The 22,948-nt window shown below is 35.6% G+C and overlaps 1 protein-coding gene across 3 annotated transcripts in view; it reads left to right on the top strand.

Moving 5' to 3' along the window:
* Positions 1-22,948, top strand: part of SCLT1 (sodium channel and clathrin linker 1) — a 47,210-nt gene that overhangs the window by 9,104 nt on the left and 15,158 nt on the right. For all 3 annotated transcript variants that reach the window (XR_008239359.1, XM_052815266.1, XM_052815278.1), the window contains 11 exons: positions 898-963; positions 4,181-4,251; positions 10,339-10,429; positions 10,602-10,693; positions 12,384-12,561; positions 16,051-16,149; positions 17,853-17,924; positions 18,885-18,959; positions 19,473-19,618; positions 20,532-20,724; positions 22,116-22,312. Coding sequence is in view for 2 of the 3 variants with exons in the window: in XM_052815266.1 (XP_052671226.1) it covers positions 898-963; positions 4,181-4,251; positions 10,339-10,429; positions 10,602-10,693; positions 12,384-12,561; positions 16,051-16,149; positions 17,853-17,924; positions 18,885-18,959; positions 19,473-19,618; positions 20,532-20,724; positions 22,116-22,312 (1,280 nt within the window). In the remaining variant the exon portion in view is untranslated. The remainder of the gene's footprint in view (positions 1-897; positions 964-4,180; positions 4,252-10,338; positions 10,430-10,601; positions 10,694-12,383; positions 12,562-16,050; positions 16,150-17,852; positions 17,925-18,884; positions 18,960-19,472; positions 19,619-20,531; positions 20,725-22,115; positions 22,313-22,948) is intronic.

Below are 22,948 nucleotides of genomic sequence, written 5' to 3'. Positions count from 1 at the left end.
TGCCATTGTAACAAGAATGAGGTTGAGCTGCCTTTTATTCTTAATTGCCGCTGGTCTCCCACAGAAAATGGCTTTTCAGTTAAATAAACTTTTTTATTTTAGGTTTTGCTTTTAATGGAGGAGCAGAAAATAGCTGTCAGAGGTAAATAGAAATAGGTAAGATCAACTAGAATTAGAATTGACAGAAAGCAAAGATGAGAAAGGATATCGTTGTAAGGGTTGGACATAGTAAATGAGGGAGTTGTTGGAATATGTTTTGAGCATATACTTGGCCTTGAGACTGTTAAATAAACGCAGCACAATTAGTAGATACTCCAGCTCAGGGGCTTGAGTCCTCTGTATGCTCTGAAGACACTTGGCATGCTGCAGATGATTTTTTTTTTTTTTTTTTCTTTGTCATCCTAGGAAAAATAGCATGACAGAGTTCATGTTCAGGGACTCAAGAGTTTAATTGAACAGTTTTTTGTATGGACACAAGACATCCTATGTGGCAAAAAGCAAATTAAACATATCCATACAGGCCTTTTTTAATTAAGGGGTACATGTCTGCTACTGTTCTTAGCAAAAATGCTTCTGGTAGCATCATAGTCTGTGTGGCTCTTTAAAGGCACTACTTGTGTATGCTTTCATATTTTGATAGTAAGTGTGTGTGAGTTTTGGAAGGAGGCAATTTGTAACTGAGTGAAATTCAGATACATTTTTCAGTAGTAAATCTAATTTTCCAGATTACTAGGTCAGCAGCTAAAACCAATCTAAATAAAATCTACAAAGGCATATTGAATTTCCTGCAACATGTATGAATTTTTTTGAAAATGTTTTCTGTTGACTATGAAACTCTCTAATTATACAGTCTTTATGATAATGATGATTACAAGAAGCTCTGAATTTTCTTTTTAGGATCAACTGACTGGCTTTCAACAGTTGACTCGGCAACTGCATATAGCCAATGAGAAAATAGAGTCGGTAAGTACAACCTTGTGAACACTGACCTAGTAAATTATTTTTTTCACTACCAGAGCCTCAAAGTATAAAAGAAAAGCAAAAAGTCCTTCATATATACCTGGTTGAAAAAGAAATTGTGCCACTCAGATTTGCAAACTTCTCTAGGGATAGTAAAACATTAAGTAGTAATGGCTTTTTTCCTGAATTCCAAACAGCAGGTTAGGGTGGTTGAGAGGGTAGCTCTTAATACTATGCAAGCTCTTTCTTCAGGAACTTAGTGGTAAACTTAAACTCAGAATTTTAGTATGTGGTGAGTGTACTTAAGTCACACATTCAAAACCATCTTCACAAAGCAGAAAATCATAGAATCATAGAATGGTTTGGGTTGGAAGGAACCTTAAAGATCATCTAGTTCCAACCCCCCTGCCATGGGCAGGAACACCTTCCACTAGACCAGGTTGCTCAAAGCCCCATCCAACCTGGCCTTGAACGCTTCCAGGGATGGGGCATCCACAACTCCTCTGGGCAACCTGTTCCAGTGCCTCACCGCCCTCACAGTGAAGAATTTCTTCCTTAGAACTAATCTAAAACTACCCTCTTTCAGTTCAAAACTGTTACCCCTCATCCTATCACTACACTCCCTGTTACAGAGTCCTTCCCCATCTTTCCTGTAGGCCTCCTTTAGGTACTAGAAGGCTGCTGTAAGGTCTCCCTGGAGCCTTCTCTTCTCCAGGCTAAACAACCCCAACTCTCTCAGCCTTTCTTCATAGGAGGGGTGCTCCAGCCCCCTGATCATCTTTGTGGCCCTCCCCTGGACCTGCTTGAGCAGGTTCATGCCCTCCTTATGTTGGGGGCCCCAGAGCTGAACACAGTACTCCAGGTGGGGTCTCACGAGAGTGGAGTAGAGGGGGACAATCATGTCCCTTGACCTGCTGGTCACGCTTCTTTTGATGATGACCTCTTATATAGGCTAGCTCTGCCACATGTTTATCGATTCCTAGTTTGGCTCTGCTGGCTTCAGTGTCTTTGTCACTGACCTTTTCAGGGATTTTTCTGAGCTCTAATCATCTCCTACTGCTTCATCCATATCCATAGATTGTGAGTCTCTAAGCTTTAGCCTAGAATTTCCAGGACTGACAAACAATTTTAATATCTTAGAAGAATCAAGGTGAAAAACTTGAAGTTTCTGGCTGAGCAGCTTCTTCTCTGAAAGACACGATTCCTGTGTGATTTTTTTGATTAATGTTTGTCTCGGATACTGGCAGTGCAAAAAGACTCCTGACCTACTAGAGGCTGTCTACTCTCTTCTTTGTCACTGGAACCTTTTTTCCTCACATCTGACCTCTTATTAAAATATAAGCCTGTTTATTTGATGTGAAATATTGTAGGTATGAAGGAAAGTTTACTACATTCTTTGTCATGGTGCCTCTGTTATTGAAAATTTTTATATTGCCATCTTTTCCCTTTTCCTGCTTTTTCTATTCTGTTCTAAGCAAGTCAAGTCTTTAAATGTCCTTTGACAATGTTTTTAAGATGTCTAATCACTCTTCTTGCTCACCTTTAAATTCTTTCTAATTGTGCCATCTGTGTTGAACTGTGGTGCTGGAAACAGTATAATGCTCCAATCGAGTCCTTACCAATGTTGAGTAGTATATTGCAGACTACTACAGAATTGTATCTTGTGAGCAGTTGTCCTGTTCACAAGCTGTTTTGTCAGTATTAATAAAAGCGGAATAATGCTCTCAGAGAGGAACTTTTGCCTTGCATAGTCAGTGATGGGCTCAAAATTAACTACTCTCTAAAGATAGATACTTCGGAGTTACTGGGGGGGGTTGCTGTCTGAAAACAGTCTCAAGCAAATACAATTATGAGCTTTTAAAGCAGTTTTGCTGAGGATTTGGAAGTTACAGACTGTTTGATCTGCTGTTACGAGCAAATCGGTAGTAGGTACCTCACAAAACAGAATCACTGAATGCTTAAAGTCATAAAATTGGAAAGGGATGATGTGGAGAGGAGAGAGTGAAATATGTGAACTCTTTGAAAGAGATGAAACAGATGATAAGATAAAGGTAATCCATTTGTTTGCATTATCCAAAAAACATTTGGCAAGGTCTGTTACCAAAGACATAAATATGTCATGGTATAAAGAAGCATGGCCTTTCTTGAACTAACAAACTGAAAAATAGGAAGTGAAGAGACAGAGTAATTAGTCAGCTTTTTTATTGTGGTAAAACAGCTGTGTTTCCTAGATGTGCTCAGGTTAGAGTTGTTCAGCATATTTATGAATGTTCTGGAAATGAGATGCAGTATTAAGGCAACAGTGTTCACTACTGATGTTAAAGTATTTGGGGCAGTGAAAACTGAAGTAAACTGCAGAAATTTGCAGAAAGATCTCATGATACTGAGTATCTGAGTGAATTTTGTCTGACACTTCATTGCTATTAATAAAAGCAAAATAATGCATGTAGGCAAGAGGGAGCTTTCACTTTGGGTACTCTGTGATGGTCTTGAAATTAACTGTTACCACTTCGAATAGGTATTTTAGAAGTAGGAAGTGACCGAAAAAAATTCTTGGCAACAGTCAAAAAAGCAAGAAGAATGTCAGCAATTATTAGGAGTCAGGGAAAAGGAATATACTGCGCTTAAGTCCACAGTACAGTAGCATCTTGAATGCTTGCCTGCAGCTGTGGTCATCTCTAATATCTCAATGAAATATATATGTAAGATCTAGAAAAGGCTAGTAGAGTAACAAAAATATGAAATTATTCTCAAGTGAGAAGACAATTGAAGGAGAATGACACCTCCAGCACTATGGCTGGCATAGAAAAAATGAACAAGGAGCACTTGCTCATTTTTTCTTGGTCTCTAAAACAAAGGAATTCTTTCCAGCAATATGAGGTCTACTGTGGTACTTATTGTGACAAGGTATTCTAGACACCTAAACTAGATGGGAATGCAGATGGTTGGTCTGAGCTATTACAATTCCTCATCTCAGGAAGTTCTTGCACTACCAAAATACGGGGAAAGAAGGGTAGGATTAGGTAACATCACTCTGTATTTGCTTTTCTGAAATACTCTACCTAAACCTTGGCGCTTGGAGACCGGCAACAGTGTTAAATAGACCTTATTGGCTATTTTTATGCTTACTATATTCTGTAGAAATGCCCTGTGACAAATCTGAATGTTTAACATGTCAATACAGTAAGAAACATGTTACAAATACCTCCTTATTTTGCAGAGCAATCGACAGTTTCTGAAAACTGTAGCAGAACAGAATGTGGAACTAGAGCAGCTACGAAAACAACTGAGGTATAAACCAGGCAATTTAAGAAATAATTTCATATCTTTTCTATAGCTTTTTGTAACCTGCTGCTCTATCATGGGCCTTGTTTGTACTGCAAACTGACTTGATAGTGATAGTTACAACGGTTTCAGTTAATGCCTCTTAAGTTTGTTAGAAATGTGTGCATCATTAGCATTAGCGTAGCATATTTCCAGTTATTGTTTGGTTCAGCTGTTTCCTGAAACATTTAACATTTGACCTTTGATTTAGAAGGAACAATGGATTAGTATCACAGCAAAATTGACTCTTAAGATAGGTTTTCATTAGAATACAGTTTGCTCAAAATCCAGTTACAGAATTACGCAATGCAGTTCTGAAATTTGAATGTTCAAAGTAGCTTTGAGTTTTAATGTTGTTAATAAAATTTCTATTCACTGTTTCTCAATAAAGAGCTCTAAACCATAGGCTCTTTGAAAGTTAGAGGTAAGAGAAGTGTTAATTATATTCCTGAAGTATATCACGGAAAATGAGAGGAATAGCTGTGACACAATTTCATGATTATTTATATTTACAGCCAAAGTCTGTTCAATGCCAGTTGACTGTAACTGTTAACTCTCTTAATTAGTGATGGCTGAGGTCAAAGTAAAATTTAATTTCAGTAAATGGTAGATTTGTGGACTGACAATAAAAAGGAAATGGATTCAATATCAACCAGTAATATTTTTTGTATAGCATTACCTAAAGCTTTAAATAAGCTTTTTAAAATAAACTTTTAAGTTTATAAGCTTAAAATTTATAATGTACTTAAATTTTTGTTTAATTATGAATTTTTCCTTTGATTTTAGTTACTGTAATTCCTTTGATACTGCAATTAAAATAAATATGGTTAGACTGCTGTGATGTTTCAGTTAGTTTCATCGTTTGATTTTTAAATAACGTCACCCCAAAAATGGTAAAAATAATTTCCATTTTTATGTAAACAGTTACAGATGGCTCTGTGTGTTTGTGCATGCACACGTGTTCATGCACTCAATTTTGTATGCAGCTTTTGCAGGTAATGCTGGTATTTAGACACCTAGGTTGGCTGAATGCATGCTGATACTGGTTTTATCCCTCCAAGAAAGAACGGCTGCATCAGATGTTCCCTCTCCTCTCTTCCAAACCCATACAAAATATTACACGAAGAGCAATTGGTATCTGTTGTAATGCCAAGCGCTTATCACTGTAAACATCGGGTGTTATACAAATTTCAGCGTCTGTTTAATAAGTCTAGTTGTACTATTTGTAGATATTAAAGTTACTGTGTCACAATACTCACAGTAAAAGATACAGGTTTAGAGTGAATGGACAGATTCATCAGTGTTGAATATTAGTCACTGTTGAATATTTATTAATCAATTTTAAAATTGGTCTTTATTTTCAGGATTGGTTGTATCCAAACTTTCTGTTAGAGCAATAAAAATTAGTATTGTGCTTTCACCCCCTGCTTGGTACCTTATGGTTTACTTACTAGAAGAATTTTATTTGTTTTAAACAATGTTTATTTTTCCATTTCCTTTGTAAAATAAATCTAGGACCAAAACCTGCTTAGAAATGCCAAGTTACCTCAACCACTGAAGATGTGTTTTTGAGGGGAACTTGTTAGCATTTCACTTTTATTAGCCAAGATTTTTCCATGGAAAAACTATTCTCAATAGTAGTGTGTTTTGGAGAGGGGAAAATGTTGTGACAAGCAATCAAAGATTAAGGTGGTATTTAGGGTATTTGCTAAAATAAAGTATTTCCAAACTCAGTCATCACTTGCACTTTGCTTGTGCCTGCTACTATTTAATTCTTAAAAGGGAAAGAACAACATTTTCATATCCCTACTTTTTTGGAATTTCTTTCCTTGCAGAGGGTATTAGTACTGAATTTTACCATTTTGGTATCTCATTCATCTATAAATCTTTAGTCTTGCATTGACGTGTTTATGTTGACTTGTAATAAGTGGATATGAAAGCAATTGGCATTAACTGAACCTATTTTAGACATTCAACAAAAGCTATCAACTTTCAGTTTATTACTGCATTTCTAATACTCAGTAGTTTTGACTGAAGAAAAAAAAACCAAAAAAACAAAAAAGGCAAAAAACCAACAACCTTAAAATCACTTATGTTGTGGTTGAACAGCCAGTTGAGTATTTTTGTCAAAATTACAGATGATGTGATTTCATTTGGTCTCACCTTTATTTCATTTTTTTTTTAAAGGAAACTCCTTTTTAGCTCCAAGGATCAAGCCTATCTGAAATTCTTTAATGATACCACTTTGATCAAATAATTTAGAATATGGCATGACAACCAAAATGGCCAAACTCTTTGATTCATAGCCATGCATACACAGAAGGATCTGTCTAACTGTCTATATGGCAATGAGCGTGGATAGTAGAAGGGAAGTGCATGTTTTCTGCTTAAGTGACTGCTTCAGGAAGAAGGTATATTAAAAGGTAGATGTCCCTGGGATGGACTGAAAGCTAGTGGATCATCTTACTCTGAAATTTTACTCACATGTGCCCAAATATATATGCATATTTTTGATTAGTTGCTGTTTTATAAATAGTGAAATCGTGAGTGAATTTAGACTTCCATCTAAGTATCCACAGGGCTAGAGTAGTCATCTTCCTTATCATTTCAGAACACTAGATTTCTGATTTAATATGTTCTAGCTGGGCAAGACTGCTCAACACATGTGGCTTAAGTCAATCAAAGCAGTTAACTGCATGCTATTAATCAATAAATGGACAATCAGTGGCCTATACATTAATGATCAATATTAATAATAACAGGTAAACCATGATACTAGGCATTTGCAATAAATGAATAAACAAACACAAATCTATAAACAGCCTTGTGTAATTGATTCCATGAAGTACTGACTGATCTCACACACTTTCTTGCTTGCTTTTACATAGGTACGCACACCCTTTCCCACAGGAAGCATGGAATCAAATTGTGGGCACGTGTGCACAGATACTCCCTTTTTGGGACGTACATGTTCCCCTGTCTGCACGCCCCTCCTGCTGAAGGTGTGGGTGCTCCAGCTTTATGTGTACTTGTGCTGCTTCCTGAAGTCTGCTAATTGTGCCCTGCTGAGACAGCACCCCATGAGTTCCCATGCACATGCCTGATAACGTTGATCCCTGTTTATTTCACCCTGGGCTGTCAGTCTGCCTGCTGGTTGCAGGCTACTCCTGGAGTCTGGTGGGATGGCTGCTCTCAGACTTGGGAAAAGGTGGCAATGCCCATGAAGTGACTCCTGGCAGGGTCAAACACAGCTTCACTGCTGGGCTGTCACTCTAAGGTCTGTCACCCACAATCACAAGTTTTCATGTTTCCTTTCAAGCTGTCATCTTCGCAGAAGTCTCTTTGTAACTGTTTAATCTGCCTGTCAATGATCTCGAGCAACCTCTGTCATTGTTACTCTCCCCATGGTGTTCTCAGTTTTGGGCAAAGAGGGTCTCAGAGGAATTTTGCATCTCTAATTTACAAGCACTGATTACACTCATGTTCCTCTTGGATCACCTAAAAGTTCTTGCAGCCCTAAAAACAGTACTATGTTTTACTCAGAAAGCTAATGACAGCAGTTCTATATAGCTCTAAAGTAAGTGTTGCAGTGATTCTCAAAGGAGTCTGGAATGTTTTCACCAGTTGTTTCTCTTACATGAAGTTACATAGATGTAGCTTGCATGGATTTTATAGTATATATTGCAGACAATTCTAATCCTTTTGGATGTTTTTAATAGATTTACATTGATTTATGGTGATAGAGTAACAAGCCTGGGGAGGAAAAGTAGATTTTAAAAAAAAACAACTTGCGTATAAGAGAACTTAGGTTTTATTTAGGTTTGTATGGCCTAGATTGAGTGTCATTTTGGAGCTTTTGATATTGCTAAGCTTATATGTGTTGATAAATTTTAAGTATTTTAAGATTAATACATAGCAAAGTATACAATCTGATACATGTAGCTGTAAAACACTTCAAATATGCTCCTGACGTATTGTCATCCTATATTTCCACTATGCATGCCTAAAGGAAGACTGCTAGATTAAGTTTTGGCAAGTCAATCTGGGAAAATGAAGACAAAATTAAGAGTTCTGCTGGAAATTATTCTCAGGTTGATAATAGCTTTTATTCTTTAGATCAGAAGCTGACCTTACCCAAAATAAAAAATTGACATTTGGGCAAAAACTCCCTAATAAGTGTTTGAGAACGGAGTCATTGCTTCTCATCAATGTGAACATAAACTCAGTATAAAATGTACAATTGCACTGTACTATATATGTGCTATTTATGTACTATTATGCTAGCTTTTAAAGGGTCATAAGCTGCCATGCATAGAGACAATGTAATATTTAACATATTTCTGTAGAGAATTGAGGTCTGAACAGATATCACATATTTATATGCTAGAATTTTTATTAAAACATCTATTAGTGCTTTAGTGTTTCAAAGCTCTCTTGCATACAGTTAATCATTTAGTTCACTGTATTATTGTTCTCTTGAATTAACTACAAGCAGCCGTCTCTGGAGAAGGGCTGCTTAACAGTCAGTGATCAAATGGTCTTCTCTGGTGACGTGAACTGTTGAGTTTACCTGCAGGTATTAAAAATGTTTTAATCTATATGCTAATGAGATATTTTTAAAGATCTGTAGATAAAACATACTAGCTAAGTATAGGTTTACATAAAACCTACTATTGCTAGGGCGTGTATCTGCATTTCAGAATCTTAAAGCTTTTAAACAGAGAGAACTTGCCAAGATTATGTTAAGGGTATGTTGCACCGTGAAGAATAAAAGCTGTATCTTTAGAATCAATTTGTAGACACACACCTCTGAATTTGATCTGAATCTAGTAATTAAAATGCATTTTTAATACTTAAGCTGTTGTGAGTTTTATGACCTCCTTATTTTTTTCTTATTTTTCCCTTCTTATGCTGGGTTTTGAGGTTTTGTTCTATTTTACAGCACTTTTAAAATATTTTTGGGGAAGCAACTTAATGTCCTCATAAATTTAACAGTACTTTTTGTTGGAGAAAGGTGCATGATTCAGATGGAGTAAGATCAAAGTTTTGGACCTGCAATAAGGACCATGTGTCTGAAAATAATGTCTTTATCTTTGGTTTTGCTTTTTAAAGAAATTATAACAAAATTAGTTTTTCTGATTAATTAAGCTGAAATTAAGTATTTGCTATAGAATTGTTAGGATTATGTATAATTTGCTTAAGACATTCATATAGGTATAATATGCTTTTGTCTTTCATGCCATTAAATCAAAATTATTATTTCTATAAGGAATTTTTGCTTGAAGTTGATTCTTAAAAGTATTAAATATTTTCTAGGTTCTTTCATGACTATTAGTGCTCCAGATTGCATTAGCTTATCTAATATGTTTGCTCTTTCTTAACTGTATCATACATTCAGTCATTGGTCTTTAAATGTAGCCTAATATCCAGCCTGAATAATTGGGTTACACCCCAGGTGAAGGACTCTCTGTGTCTTTCTGTTCCCAAGTCAGAGAAGTAGGAGGGTTGCTTATTTCAGTAAGCTTTTCTACTGAGGAGGAAGTCTGATTAGTTAACTAGTCCTTTTTTTTTTTTTTCCTTTTCTGTTTCAGCTCATAAAACCTACCCAGATTACAAAGCACATCAGTTAAATTCTTCAGAAGTGGTTAATGATTTTTTTTTTTCATTCCTAGTCAAATTGCTTTAAAAAGTGGTATCTAATTCTAAAAAAGATTTCTCCATTAAGTATCTGTGGCCAGTTATATTTAAGTTATTGAATTGCTTAATTTTTTGATTGCCTAGTCCTCCCAAATATTTAATCAACACATACACCTTCCTGTTAAGCTATCCTTAAGAAGTCATTTCCACAGGACAATTGTTTGATGAATTTGGTGTTCCTCTCTCACTGTGCCACATAGTAAGAAGGAGAAGAAGGGGGAAGCCTTTTCTGCCCTGTAGGAACAGTATTATGAAATCTGACTGCCTTTCACAGCTACTTCAACGAAGTTGTAATGGAGCTGGTTTCTTCCCCTATAATAATTGAAATGTAATTCATAGACTGTTTTCTTTATACAGGCAAGCCAAAATAGATGGGCAGACGGCAAATGCTAAAGTTGATGAAATGACCAGATTGACAGAGAAGCTTCAAGGCCAATTGGAGAGAAAGGTATGCTAGAGAAAGGAATAATTTTCTGTTACAATTGAATGGCTAGTCAGTTATCTGAATGCTGACGTTAAATTAATCACAAGTTGTTCTCTAACTTGTTTTATGTTAGCCTGTCTTTATTTTGTTCAGGGAGGCTCAGATGATGTCTGGATAATACATATATTCTTTCTAGGAAGAAGACATGATATCTGCCCAGCAAAGAGAAACAGCATCTGACAAACGCTTGCAGCAAATGCAGTCTAGTATAAAACAATTAGAAACAAGGTAAAGATATCTCATTGATTTTAATAGCAGGATACATGCAAGTGACGTAAAATACTATGTTTTTTTCAGCCTCTGGATTTTGTGTTTCTGAGCAATTCTGTTTCTTCAAAATACAGATATCTTACACCTGGCTGCTCTCTATCTTATTTGTTCTATTCTGCAGCCTTTCAGAACAGCTTCTGATTTCAATGTATTTAAAATGGTAAAACAGACCACCTGATTTTATTGACTGTAATGGAGAAAAAATGAAGCATATATTTTTCATTCTAGTGCATAAATTCTAGTTACTCAACTCTTGTTAGCTTTAGGTGGAGTTCTAAAGAAAAACATTCACACTGAAATTTGAAAATGTTTATGTGAACTAGCTGGTTTTGAGGTGAATACAGATTTTTTTCCTTCCATGTTAAATAAGATTTGGTTTCAGGTCTTAGTTCAGCAATCTTTATACAAAAAAGATCATTTAATAAAATTGTTAAAGCATACTTCTTAAGAATAAATGCTAGTTACAAAAGTAGTTTGAATACCTGCTAAGGAGTAGAACTTTAATTCCAGCACTATATATTGGAAGATCTAAGACTAAATCAGGTTCTTTTGTGTGGATTTTTTCTGCCCCGCCTTTGCTTTCCAAGGATATGACATGTAGTTGAGCACAGTGATTTTGATTCAAGTATCACAAACAGTTGTTGAATTATTAATATTGGTCAAATAACCTGATAACTAAGAAGAATTTGTAAATTTCCTATTGAAATAATTGTGTGACTGTTTATCTTCCCTTCTTGGTCACAGCCTTCTGAGTGTGATTAGCAGACTCTTCAGTAACTCTAGAAACAAAATAATTACTAGGGAACCAACCTTGCGACCATGTGGTCAAGTACTGCCTTGAGGAGTTGCACAGACTTGTGTGGCTACCTCTACTTGATGAATTTCACTGGCCTAAGCATTGTGGAGGCTCTTAAGTTTATTTTAGAATGTCTTAAGGAATTAGCTAGTTTTATTATTTTCTTCAGGTTTTTGTAGAACAAAAATTGCGCTTTGGCTCTACAGAAATAGAGTGCTTGTCTGTATGTTTCGTTACAAACATGTTAGAAAACAAAAAAGCATGGCTGCTCGAAAAGGCAGCCCAAGTGTTGCCAAAGTGCTTGCTATGGATATTTGGAACCGTGCACTTTATTGAACCAGCAGTACTTGTGGAACTTTCTGAGGCTTTTTTGAGGATACCTCTGAGGCTCTCTTGCCCTTTCTCATTCCTACCAATACTGACAATCATAATTAAACACTAAGAATTTCTGAGCTGTTGTAAAATTGCCAGTGGTTTTCTTGTTCTAATGGTATAGCTGCAACTTCATTGCCCACATCCAATTATTCCGTTTCCTCCTCAGAGGAAAACTATTCCTTCTGGGGCTGTTCTATTCTGTTTTAATATAGAACATTTTCAGTGATGTATCCCAGGATAGCAACATTCTTCTAAGGATCTTGTGAGATCAGATATGTGAATTAACTCCTTTAATTCTGTTTCTTTCTAGGACTTGATGAATATTAAAGTCAAAGACTCTGTCCAAAAACAAGCAGAAAACCAGGAGTGCAGTTTTGGCAACTTATGTATAAATACTTCATTAGTTTAGTTTGAAAGAATTAGAGTATTAATTAAGCATCTTACTGTTAAATGAGTAAAATTACTACTATCTTGTAGATTACACGTTACTGTCCAAGATGCTGAACAGCTGAGAACAGAAAGAACAGCCCTGGAGAAACAAATCGGAGAGCTTCAAACAAAGTATGCTAATCTAGAAAGGGAGAAATATGAGGCTGTTGCAAAAATCCAAGACTGCATACAGCTCTTAGAAGAAGCTAACCTACAGAAAAGTCAGGTAAGGCAATGGATGAAGATATTTCTTAGATACTAGAATACTTTTATCACTTACAATTGTGAAGTGCCTGATTATATATTCTTACAGGCATACATGCATACACAACCAAGCTTCTTTTATGTCTGTTGTACTAAAATCAGTAATGCATAAGATAGCAAACTGTGATATGACCATACATTACTTAGACTTGTCATACAGTTTAAATTTCAAAGAATATGTTCGGTGCCTGGATAAAGGTGATCTAAGTGATAATACTGTATGTGAACCTGAATTTTCAAAAATTTTTGACAGAGTTTGTTATCTAATACTTGTAAACAAATTGGGCTGTCAGAATAAAAAGGAAGGTCCTGTTATGAATTTATAATTTATTAATGGTTAGGAAAGAAGAGCTAAAACTAAAGGGACTTTTGTTGTATGATGGATATAGGTCACCAAGAGAGTGAGTTCTGTGTTCAGTTCTTAATTATTCAGAAGAAATCTGGAAAAGTGACTGAGTAATGAGTGGGTGAAGTCTGCAGTCAGGAAAAAATTGCAAAGGTGTTTATTAGGGTATTATAAAATGGCAGAAGAAATTCAAATGTGCCATACTGGGTTCTGAATTTAGTCTTACCAGTCAAAAAATGGTTTAGGAGATGGTGTGGTTGTCTCTTAAGAATACAGTCACGCAATCCTCAGTGGTGCTCGATAGAATGAATAGAATGTTCAGAATGGGAGTTAAAAATAAAGATGCCTTTAAACATAGTGCATCTTCATGTGCAATTTTGATCAGCCCATTTCAGGCAAGACATAGGAGAATTAGGAAAGTGCAGGAGGAGTCAACCAAGAAAACTAGACATGTGCAGAAGCCTTAAAACAAGTTTTTATATACATTATGTGATTGAAATGTCATAGGATGATGTGTATGCCAAAAGTATAGCTATGAAAACAGTCAAATTCATGACAGGACAATCCACCAAAACTTCCTAAAGAACAGGGTCTAATCCAGCAAGTCTTGAAGTGTCTATTGATCAAAAAAAATAGTCACCCTGTTTTCCCAGTTCCTAACTTCCCTGAAGTATCTGTTGTTTGCCCCTTTAGGAGATAGGATACAGAGCTTGGTAAACTTTTGTCTAATATGGACTCTTTGTGTTCTAATGCTAAGCTTCAGTTCAAGTCAGACTTTTAGAAATTTAATGAATTGTGTTTGCTGGCAAGACAGAACTTTAATGCGCATCTGATGACTGTAACCATCAGTAAGTGAAACCCGGTGTAGCTAATGTCTGTGGGAATAAATTGAGAACTTAGGACTGATTCTATTTGGGCTACCATGTTGAACTGTTGAGCAGTTAAGGAGATAAATGCTCCCTTTTAGTCTGAAGTTGCTTTTCAAACCTGACGAGCCTCCTGAGTGTCTAAACTAGCTTTTTACTTTTAACTTTTGGAATAGTGAAGTTAGTGTTGCTCTTGCTGATTTCAGTTCTGTGACAAAAGAGGCAGACCTGCCTCCTTTTTTCTGACAGAAAAGGGAATTAACTTCTTTAAAGAGATCCTGCTACCTTCTGGCCTGCTTCCAGAATAGATTAAAATATTGACAAAGCTTAGGGTTCTGGTCATTACTGCAGTTAAACTTCTGTGATTCATCTTGGTATACAAAAGAGGATTATCATCTTGTTATAGTCTTTCTTCCCATATATTTATAGTCATTTAGGAAATCCTTTGGTGGCATCTTTTCCTTTTCATAATTTCCTCATAACTTTCCGCATCTCATTTACTTTATGAACCGATCTGCTACAATTCCCTTTACCTGTTAGGCTCTGGTTCAGAAAGGGGTGAAAAATGAAGTTTTACATCCTCTAGCTCTTGATGGCCACCTTTAGACTTGTCAATTCCTTTTTCTTAGTAAGATATTGCAATCCTTAAGAGCATTTTCCTACAGCCTGATAGTGGGGAGAATATGAAGAATGAAAGGTAAAAATAAAATCATTTTTTTCCAGAGTTTAAAAACCAGAAAACACTCTTTCATTTTAAAATTACTGGTAAGGAGTATAAATTACATTTCCAATCTGCTAAGTATTAGTACATCAGAGCAGTGTTGGAACACCATTTTTCATCCAAAAGTAGTTCAGCAGATCATTTGATGCCATTTGCTATGAACTCGCATGAAGTTGACAGAAGGAAGTGACCCAGTAAAAATTGTGATGTAAATCGCATCTCTAAGACAGTAAGCGAACAGTTACAGATAAATAAGTAGCTTGTTATAAGTAACAGTTGAGATTAATGCTGTAAGTAAGAATAAACTGGAATTTGCAGACACTTCTTAATTTACTGCTCTGGCTAAAACATCCTGAATTTTTCCAAATGGTGTATTAATGAACAGGATAAAATAAATGCAGCATAATATACGTATCAGTTAACTCTTTGTGTCTTAAACTGCGGCCACAGAGGCTTCTCCCTGCTCTGTAAGAGGTTGAGGACTGGGAGTAACAGGCTGTCATCATAATGCTGCTTCTGTTACATTAACATTATAAAGCACACAAAGCTAAGCTTACAAAAAGACATCAGAAGAATTTTAAAAGAGTGGTTTGAAAAGTAAAATACAAAGTGGAATTGAATGGGAGCAGTAAAAGAGAGTATGACCGATGAAGTGGCATGTTACTGCCTGAAGTGAGTAACCTTCTATAGGCTGAATTTATATCATTCTTTAGGGACGTTTTTATGTCTTTCTCCCTTTATGCATCTATATATTCTCTGTGTGCCATCTAGGATTTTTCATCTCACCCATCAAGAATTCTACATTCCATAATCTTTTCAGACCAGTATCTCCTATTATACTTTAGTACCAGTAGCTTTCTTGCATCCTCCAGGGGAAGGGTTCCTTGCTACACCTTTTTCTGTAATTCTCGCCATTCTTTTATGCTAAAGAGCTGTTTGGTTCATTGTTATCCACTATGAAAGGGACTGCATACACATTCCTTAGTTGCTTATAAATTTTTATTCCTTTACTTTTAATTTTCTGGGAGATGAGTAATTTAGTATATCAACCATAAAAAATGCTTAGCTATATGTAGGAGCATGTGTGTGCGTATACAGGTATTCGGTTCCCTAACAGAGAACTTTCTATGCATCGTTGTTGGCATTTTTTATTACAGATCCTGGCCCCAGATCAGAACATTGGAGAGTAGCCTTGCCTTTTGGTCTGAGTTCCTATGCTTTCTTCTGTATAATTCCATGCCTGGCCAAAATCTGAAAGCCCCGATAATAAGTCCCAATAGAAAAAGGCATCTACCGACACTAATTTTTTGTGTGGTTCTGATTTACAAGAATGTGCATTTAGTGCAAAATGTTCTCGCTGTGCTTGTTTTCTTGTTGGGTCTCGGTGTCAGCTACTCCAAAGTAAAAAGGAAAAAAGTTTTTTTTGAACAGTGACTGTGTTTTTTTTCTCTCAGTGCTAGATACTATGTCACCACTGAAATATTATCAGTAGTATTTCAAGTTGTTATTTTTTTCTAGGCACTCTTTGGGGAGAAACAAAAGGAAGAGGAAATAAAAAAAATGAAAGATGAAATGTCTCAACTTGCAGAAGATACTGCTGCAAGAATTAGAAAGGCAGTAAGTTATTATGTTTAGAAAGAATGGGAAGAATTTTTGGTTTTCCTCAGTGTGAAAAGCTATTGATGGTGCATGGTCATCATGAGCAGTTCTCTTAAAAGTTTTGATAATATTGGTAGCAAGGCAGCATGCCGACAGTACTGTACTGTTCAGCTTTGTTATCTAGACATATATTCTTCTGAACTAAATAGTATTCTTAAATCTCTCAAGAACCAAAAGTGTTGACATCTGTGCAGACACTAGCATAGAGAAGGCTGCACTGTGAAGATGTAAAGAACGGCACTTCAATTTCAGAGATTCTGTTCAGTAGCACGTCAACAGACTGAGTGTTGTATTGGTATCAAAGTATTTAGTTTATGATACATGGCCTCATCTTGGAAGTTGCTGATGGAAGCTTATCATGTACATTCAGATGATAGGACCTGTTGAAAATTACACTATCGGTTTTTTGGCATCTCAATACTTAAAAATATTCCCCTATTTAGGCAAGTAGGACTCTTTTACCAAGTACAGCTACCAATCAAGAGGCTCAATATCACAGCACACTTAGAAACCAGAATTTGGTAGAGAAATGACTAAAAAGAATGTTGTAGTCTCCATGATTTTTGTTATTGTTGTTATGAGCCACTGAAAAATGGAAGCTCTTCTGATAAAAAACTAGTAACAAAATTAATTTTCTTCATGGTGTGTCCCATCTGCAGTTAAAATGCAGACTAATCTACCTGGAGGTTCTCAGTGATTATGATCATGTCAAAGAGACTTGCTTTATTTTGAGGCAAACTCCAGAGGAAATAAAGGCTTGTTACAGGCCTGTTGGCAACGTCTTTTGTTGCAAGTGGACAACAGTGTAAAGCACTTATCTCATTTGTAAGTTTTCAGTGGTGAATTGATTTTGCCTCCTTTCACTTTCTTCACTATGAAACAACGTGCACACGTACCATATAGGGATGAAAGGATTCTTTTTCTTTCCAATTCTTTCATTTCGAGAGGTTTCAGGAACATACCACCTAAATTTTCAGAGCCTTTAAAATGAGGATAAAGATCTTTTGTGCTTGTACTTGGTGGTTACCTGAAAGAGTCACAAAAAATGTATGGATTACTTAAAACTGCAATATTTAACATCATACATGGTTTGGAGAAGGTGCAAGAGCTAAAGAGCAACTAGGATAACCCTTCTAGTTGTGACAATGATTTACTAATCAGAATTTAGAAATTCAGAAATGCCCTATTTCTTATTTTTAAATTATCTCAGTAGAAGTGAATCTATCAAAAGCATAAGAAGTAAAATTTTAAACTATGAGTTGTTATGTTTCTCCAAGTATTAACAAGTACTTCTTTTGTTATGTGATCTAAAAGTATCTGTAACACAAATTGCAAATATCTTGCAACTAATGGACCACAGCTTTCCTGATAGTCGTCTTACTCTTTTTGCAAGGCCTTGTTATGATGTCTTCCTTTCTGCTTTTTTTTTCGAAAAACCCGCAGTTAAAGTAGTATGGATTGATAATACACATTCTTCTAACATTTATGTAGTAAGAGTTTTCAGTTACTGCAGTCCCAGTTATTTCCATATTTATATACATGCACCACATAGAGACTATGTGTGTGTGTGTGTATATATATATACATATATATATAAAAAATAGGATGCAAAAATAGTTCGAGGGATTAATTTTTTAGTTTTACTTTGGTTTCGATCACAGGTAGACTCTGCAAAGAAGCAATATAATGTGCAGATTTCTCGACTAACAGAAGAACTTTCAGCTCTTCAGATGGTATGGTGTTTACTGATTAAAATATTTTTGATAGCAAAACATTTGAGACTTCTAGTTTTTGTTGATCAAGTAAAATACTAAACTGAGGTAAAAGTAAGTCAACTAAAATATGATTAATGGGTAATTGTCTAGGACTATGCTTTATTATTGTGTAGTACTTTACATCCTGCATGTTTCCAGACATCAATGTGACATATGGTGTCTTTCATGCTACTTGAAAAAAGCTACTGTGTGCAGCATCTTCAGCAGTCGGTGCAAAGATTCATATTTAGGTGTAAAGGGTATTTGCTTTGAAAATTCATCTTTAATGTACAGATTTGCCTTACATGTGTACAGTCATATCTTACTTTTACTGAGAACTTGCCTGGCTCTGCATGAAATAATACAGTCCTGCAAATCCACCCATTTGTTTGTGTAAGTTTATTACTTGAGTCGCATGTATTCTTATCATAGTTCAGAAGCATCTTGACAGTGAGATTCTGTGCTCTAGAAAATATTTCCCACGTGGTGGCATTTCCTAAGTATCCCTGTTTCTTTCAGGGATAAATAAAGCATGGAAAGCTGAGTATTGCATATCTGTAGTTGGGTGTGTAGAAATGAAGTATATGAAAGTTGATAAAGTATGCTAAGAGAAAGTCTGTGCATCACAATCATCATATTCTTGAATGTACCAGGAACTTGTAACAAATTATGTGGGAGACCAAAACTGCTCAGTGCATATGCACCTATTTATGGATTAAATTTGTTTAGAAAAAGGTTTCGTTTTGCATGTCTAAGTCTGTGTAGTGAATGAGACTGATCCTATAGAGAAAATAGTGAGCATGTAAAGATAATCAAATGCATACAAACCAGCAGCAAGAATTATATTTACAATGGCTCGTTTTTGGCTTTGGCACTTCTTGAATTTTTATTTTGAGTTATTTTTTATTAGATGTATTTAAAAATGACTTTTTAAAATAGGAATGTGGAGAAAAACAGGGTCAAATTGAACGAGCCATTAGAGAAAAGAGAGCCGTGGAAGAAGAACTTGAAAAGGTAAGGCAACTGCATGCATTTTTGAATCACTTTTAAGATCTCTTTTCAGAAAGAAAAGATACATTGACTTTTCCCATTTGTCATGGGGTTTTTTTCCCTGAATTTTCTTATTTTATTTTTTGAGTAGATTTTCTTATTTGTAAATTTTTGTGTAATTATTTTAAGGTTTGGGTTTTTTTAAATTCAGAAAGTGTTTCAAAGTTGTAATACTAAACTGAAAAAGAGGGTTCTTTGATAAGTGTAGAAGTAAAAGGAGAGATGATTGACATAATCCAAAAGAATGTTGGTACATATTCCAGTTAAACTTAAGCTCAATAGACAGAAAACTACATGAATGCCAGATCTTTGAAAACTTTTTTTCCAAGTAGCAGCAACAGTGATAGAAATTCAGTTTTGTTTTAAATTACTGGAAAATAGGATGCAATGAGGAGTAAGTAGCCTCCTTGTCAGTACTAAACTGCCAATCACCAGTGCAAGGTGAAGATGATCTTACATGTTAAGTTTACTCTTCAGATTTACAGGGAAGACAGAGGACATGAATCTGACAATAGAAAACTAGAGCAACTGCATCAGAAATATTTACTTGCAGAAACTACAAAAGGTGACCTTCAGCTAAGTCTACAGACAACACAAAATAAACTGAAACAACTGGAAATGAAGTAAGTAATGGATGTTACAGAAATTAGAACGGAAAACAATGGAAATTATTTCTGACTATTTCAATTGTTGATTCTGTGTTAGGTTTTTGTCACATCTTTTTAACCAGTAGCAGGAATAGTATCAAGATACTGTAATTCTGAAGCAAGGGCAATTATGAATCACTGTAAAAGAATTAGAGGGCATAACGTGCTATAGAATGAAAGATTTTCTTTACAAGATGAGAACTGCAAGCAGTTGTTTGACAAAAAAAATTAAAATAGGAGTATATTATTTGGAATCTTGCTGCATTTTTAAATACTGTTTGTAGGAAAAGTTACTCTATGAAATATTGAGGCAGAATTTATTACTTTTTAAATTCATCTACAGGGTGGTATCTCCTAGTACATGCAGAACACTGTGTTTACATAGCATACTGAATTTCAGGTCTGAGTGTTCAGAGCTAATAGACATTATTGCAGTTCCAATAATACAATGGTAAAAAGTAAATATGGTGCACATTTTTAGACCAGGTGGTTGTTTTCAGCATGAGAAGTGTGGAATTGTTTAGAAGCTTCAGTCATTTCTGCACTCCGATGATTGTAAATCCTGTCACTTCGCCAGAGCAATCCTCAGTTGGGAATCTGGAAACATAAAAATGAAAATCTTCTATTTCACATTGTCATTTTACTGAGATTGCTACAGTATTAGATTGGTTTTATGAATGCCATCATCTTGATAAAATTCTTTGCTGACTGGTGCCTAGTTGTAGCTGTCAAGCCCTTAAAGGTGCTGAGCTGATACAAACTTTCAGGAAGAAACATGGGAACAGCTGTACTGGGTCACACCAAAGATCTGTCCCAATATATCTTTTTTTTCTTTAGTAGGGTAGTTGTTCAACTCTTGAGTTCCTACAAGACTTTTCTTCTCTTTCAGCTCTGAGGAAGAGAAATCTCGTTGCCAGGAAGTTATCTGTAAATTGCAAAGCATTCTGGATTCAGAAAGAGAGAAGAGTGCCTTTGTCAGTGAACAAAGGCTAAAACTTCAGCAAGAGAATGAACAATTGCAAAAAGAAATGGAGGGCTTGAGAAAACTGGCCATAGAGGCTCAACAAAAAGCTAAAATAAAGGTATGGTTTATATGTTATTTTTATTTTATCGTAAGACTGATATTTGCTTAATAAGGCAGCAGTTCTAAGAGAAAAATCATTGAAAGTTTACATTAAGGATGAAAGTTTCAATGATGCTTCCTGGTTTCTGCTTAAAAGTAATTTTGTTGTAGCATTGTGTGTCCTCAGAATCTGTTGGGTAACTCAATCTCTGCTAATTAAATTGTATTTTAGTATGTATTAAATTCTGCTTGATAAGAAGATCCCAAATGTTCTTTGCTTTTTGTAAGATAAATAGATTAAATAATAACATACTTTCCTTCAAATGACTTCACTTATTCCACTTCCAGGTCTTCATTTATCTACTGTCTGTAATGTGTTAGGAATCTCTGTATGACTTTCAGTCCAGAGCATTCCTCTACTTGTATGTCCACCACGTTGTCAGAGCAGTGTGTAACTAATTAATTTAATAGTGTGGCTGTCAAACGTTGGTTCTGTATTTTCTGGATTGAGAACATTTTACTGTATGGATAGCTGCAAACAAGATAATTAGCTGAAGGATGATTGTTCTTTTTGAATGTGTTCCATTAAATGCACCTGAACAGGCTGCAGGTAGGGTAATGAATTAATAGTAACCTCAGCAGATTCATGGTACCTTTGGCTTCTGGAGGGAGTAACAGCTTTGATCCTTGATGTGCTTTCTAATCATATAAAGCTGGTACTTTCCCTTCTGCTCTTAACTCCAGGAGTGTAAAGGTACTGAAAAGGGATCTAAGAATCTGCAGCAACGAAGACAACTTCAGTAAGCAGTTTTACAGGTTATGAATGGGGACCATCTCAAATCCGGTTTCCACTTTGCACCACAAGATAAAGGAAGCAGTCAAACGAAACAGGAAATCTTGTTCCAACTCCAGAACCCTTTGGTCAAACATAGTTTAAAAACAAAGGATCTGAGTCTTGTAACAGATAGGTAGCGGTTATAAAGCATGTACCAGATCTTTGTCTGTCTCATTTTTAGTCAGACAGGCTTCCATTATAGTCACAGTTAAGATTTATTGCTTGCTTTCATTTTCCTCTGATGTACAAAGGATTTTAGATGCAGTTAAGAAACGCCTCGCACGTTTTAGCTAGATGAAAAAGAAAGAACGTGTTTCTGTGGAGAAAACACAAGGGAGAAGGATAAAGATTATTTACAAAAATAAGCATACACAGCTCATTATCCTTTATTGTCAGTTGTACTATTTTCTTAAATTGGCTTTGGGAACATGTATCTCTTTGAGCATATAATTACAAGTTAATTATTGTATGTTACATGCTTTTAACAAATGTTTATAAATTTAACTCGTGTTGTTTAAAAAAAAAAAAAGTAAGAAGTGAGAGACTTGACTGTACCCGATTTGTATTTTTTCTAGATAAGCACAATGGAGCATGAGCATGCTGTGAAAGAACATGGATATGAAGCTCGACTTAAGGAAATGGAAGACACCAGTCAAAAGTCTACTGCTGAACTTAGACGGCTGTTAGTAGCTCAGCAAAAAGCAACAAACCGGTGGAAAGAAGAAACAAAAAATCTTACTGAAACTACAGAAACCAGGATCAGTAAGCTAAAGTAAGTGCAATTTTGTTCCTCTTCTGGAAGTTGTTACGGTTTTAGTTCCTGTTTGGTGTATGGCAGTAGACCTGTGGTGAAAAACCATGAAGAGCAAACCACCCAGACTAGATGATGTGCTTCCAGCAAAACAAGGAAGAATGTTCTAAAGAGAACTTTTGATGCTCTTCGTGAAGTTAGCACTGAAGTAAAAATTTTGCATCATGTGTGTGAATTTTGTAATGACAAAAAGTAAATGGAATATATTACTTTTAATTTTGTCTTTCAAGATATAGCACGGTCAATTTAGAGAATTTTAGCTTTGGATTATGAAAACCTCTATATTGATAGCTATTCAGAACAGTCACTACAAAATCAGTTGCAGAGCGAGTCTCCAGACTTCTAAAATAAGCTGGAAAAAACCTACTGGGATGCACATCTTACGTTCTCTTCTGAGCAGTTGCTGTCATAAATGAGGATACAAATCTGTTGTGTGATTGCCCTAAGCAAAAATATGATACAAACTTTACTTTTCTCTTAATTCATACAGGTTGCCAGGTAACTAGCTGATGCTCGTATTCCCAGCACAGACTATAAGAATATTTTCATTTTTGAAAGGGCGTAATAACAAGGGCATCTCACGCAACAGACACAGAT

This window comes from Harpia harpyja, chromosome 2, assembly GCF_026419915.1.
Source record: "Harpia harpyja isolate bHarHar1 chromosome 2, bHarHar1 primary haplotype, whole genome shotgun sequence".
NCBI lineage: Eukaryota > Metazoa > Chordata > Aves > Accipitriformes > Accipitridae > Harpia > Harpia harpyja.
This window is presented reverse-complemented; position numbering and strand designations above follow the sequence as displayed.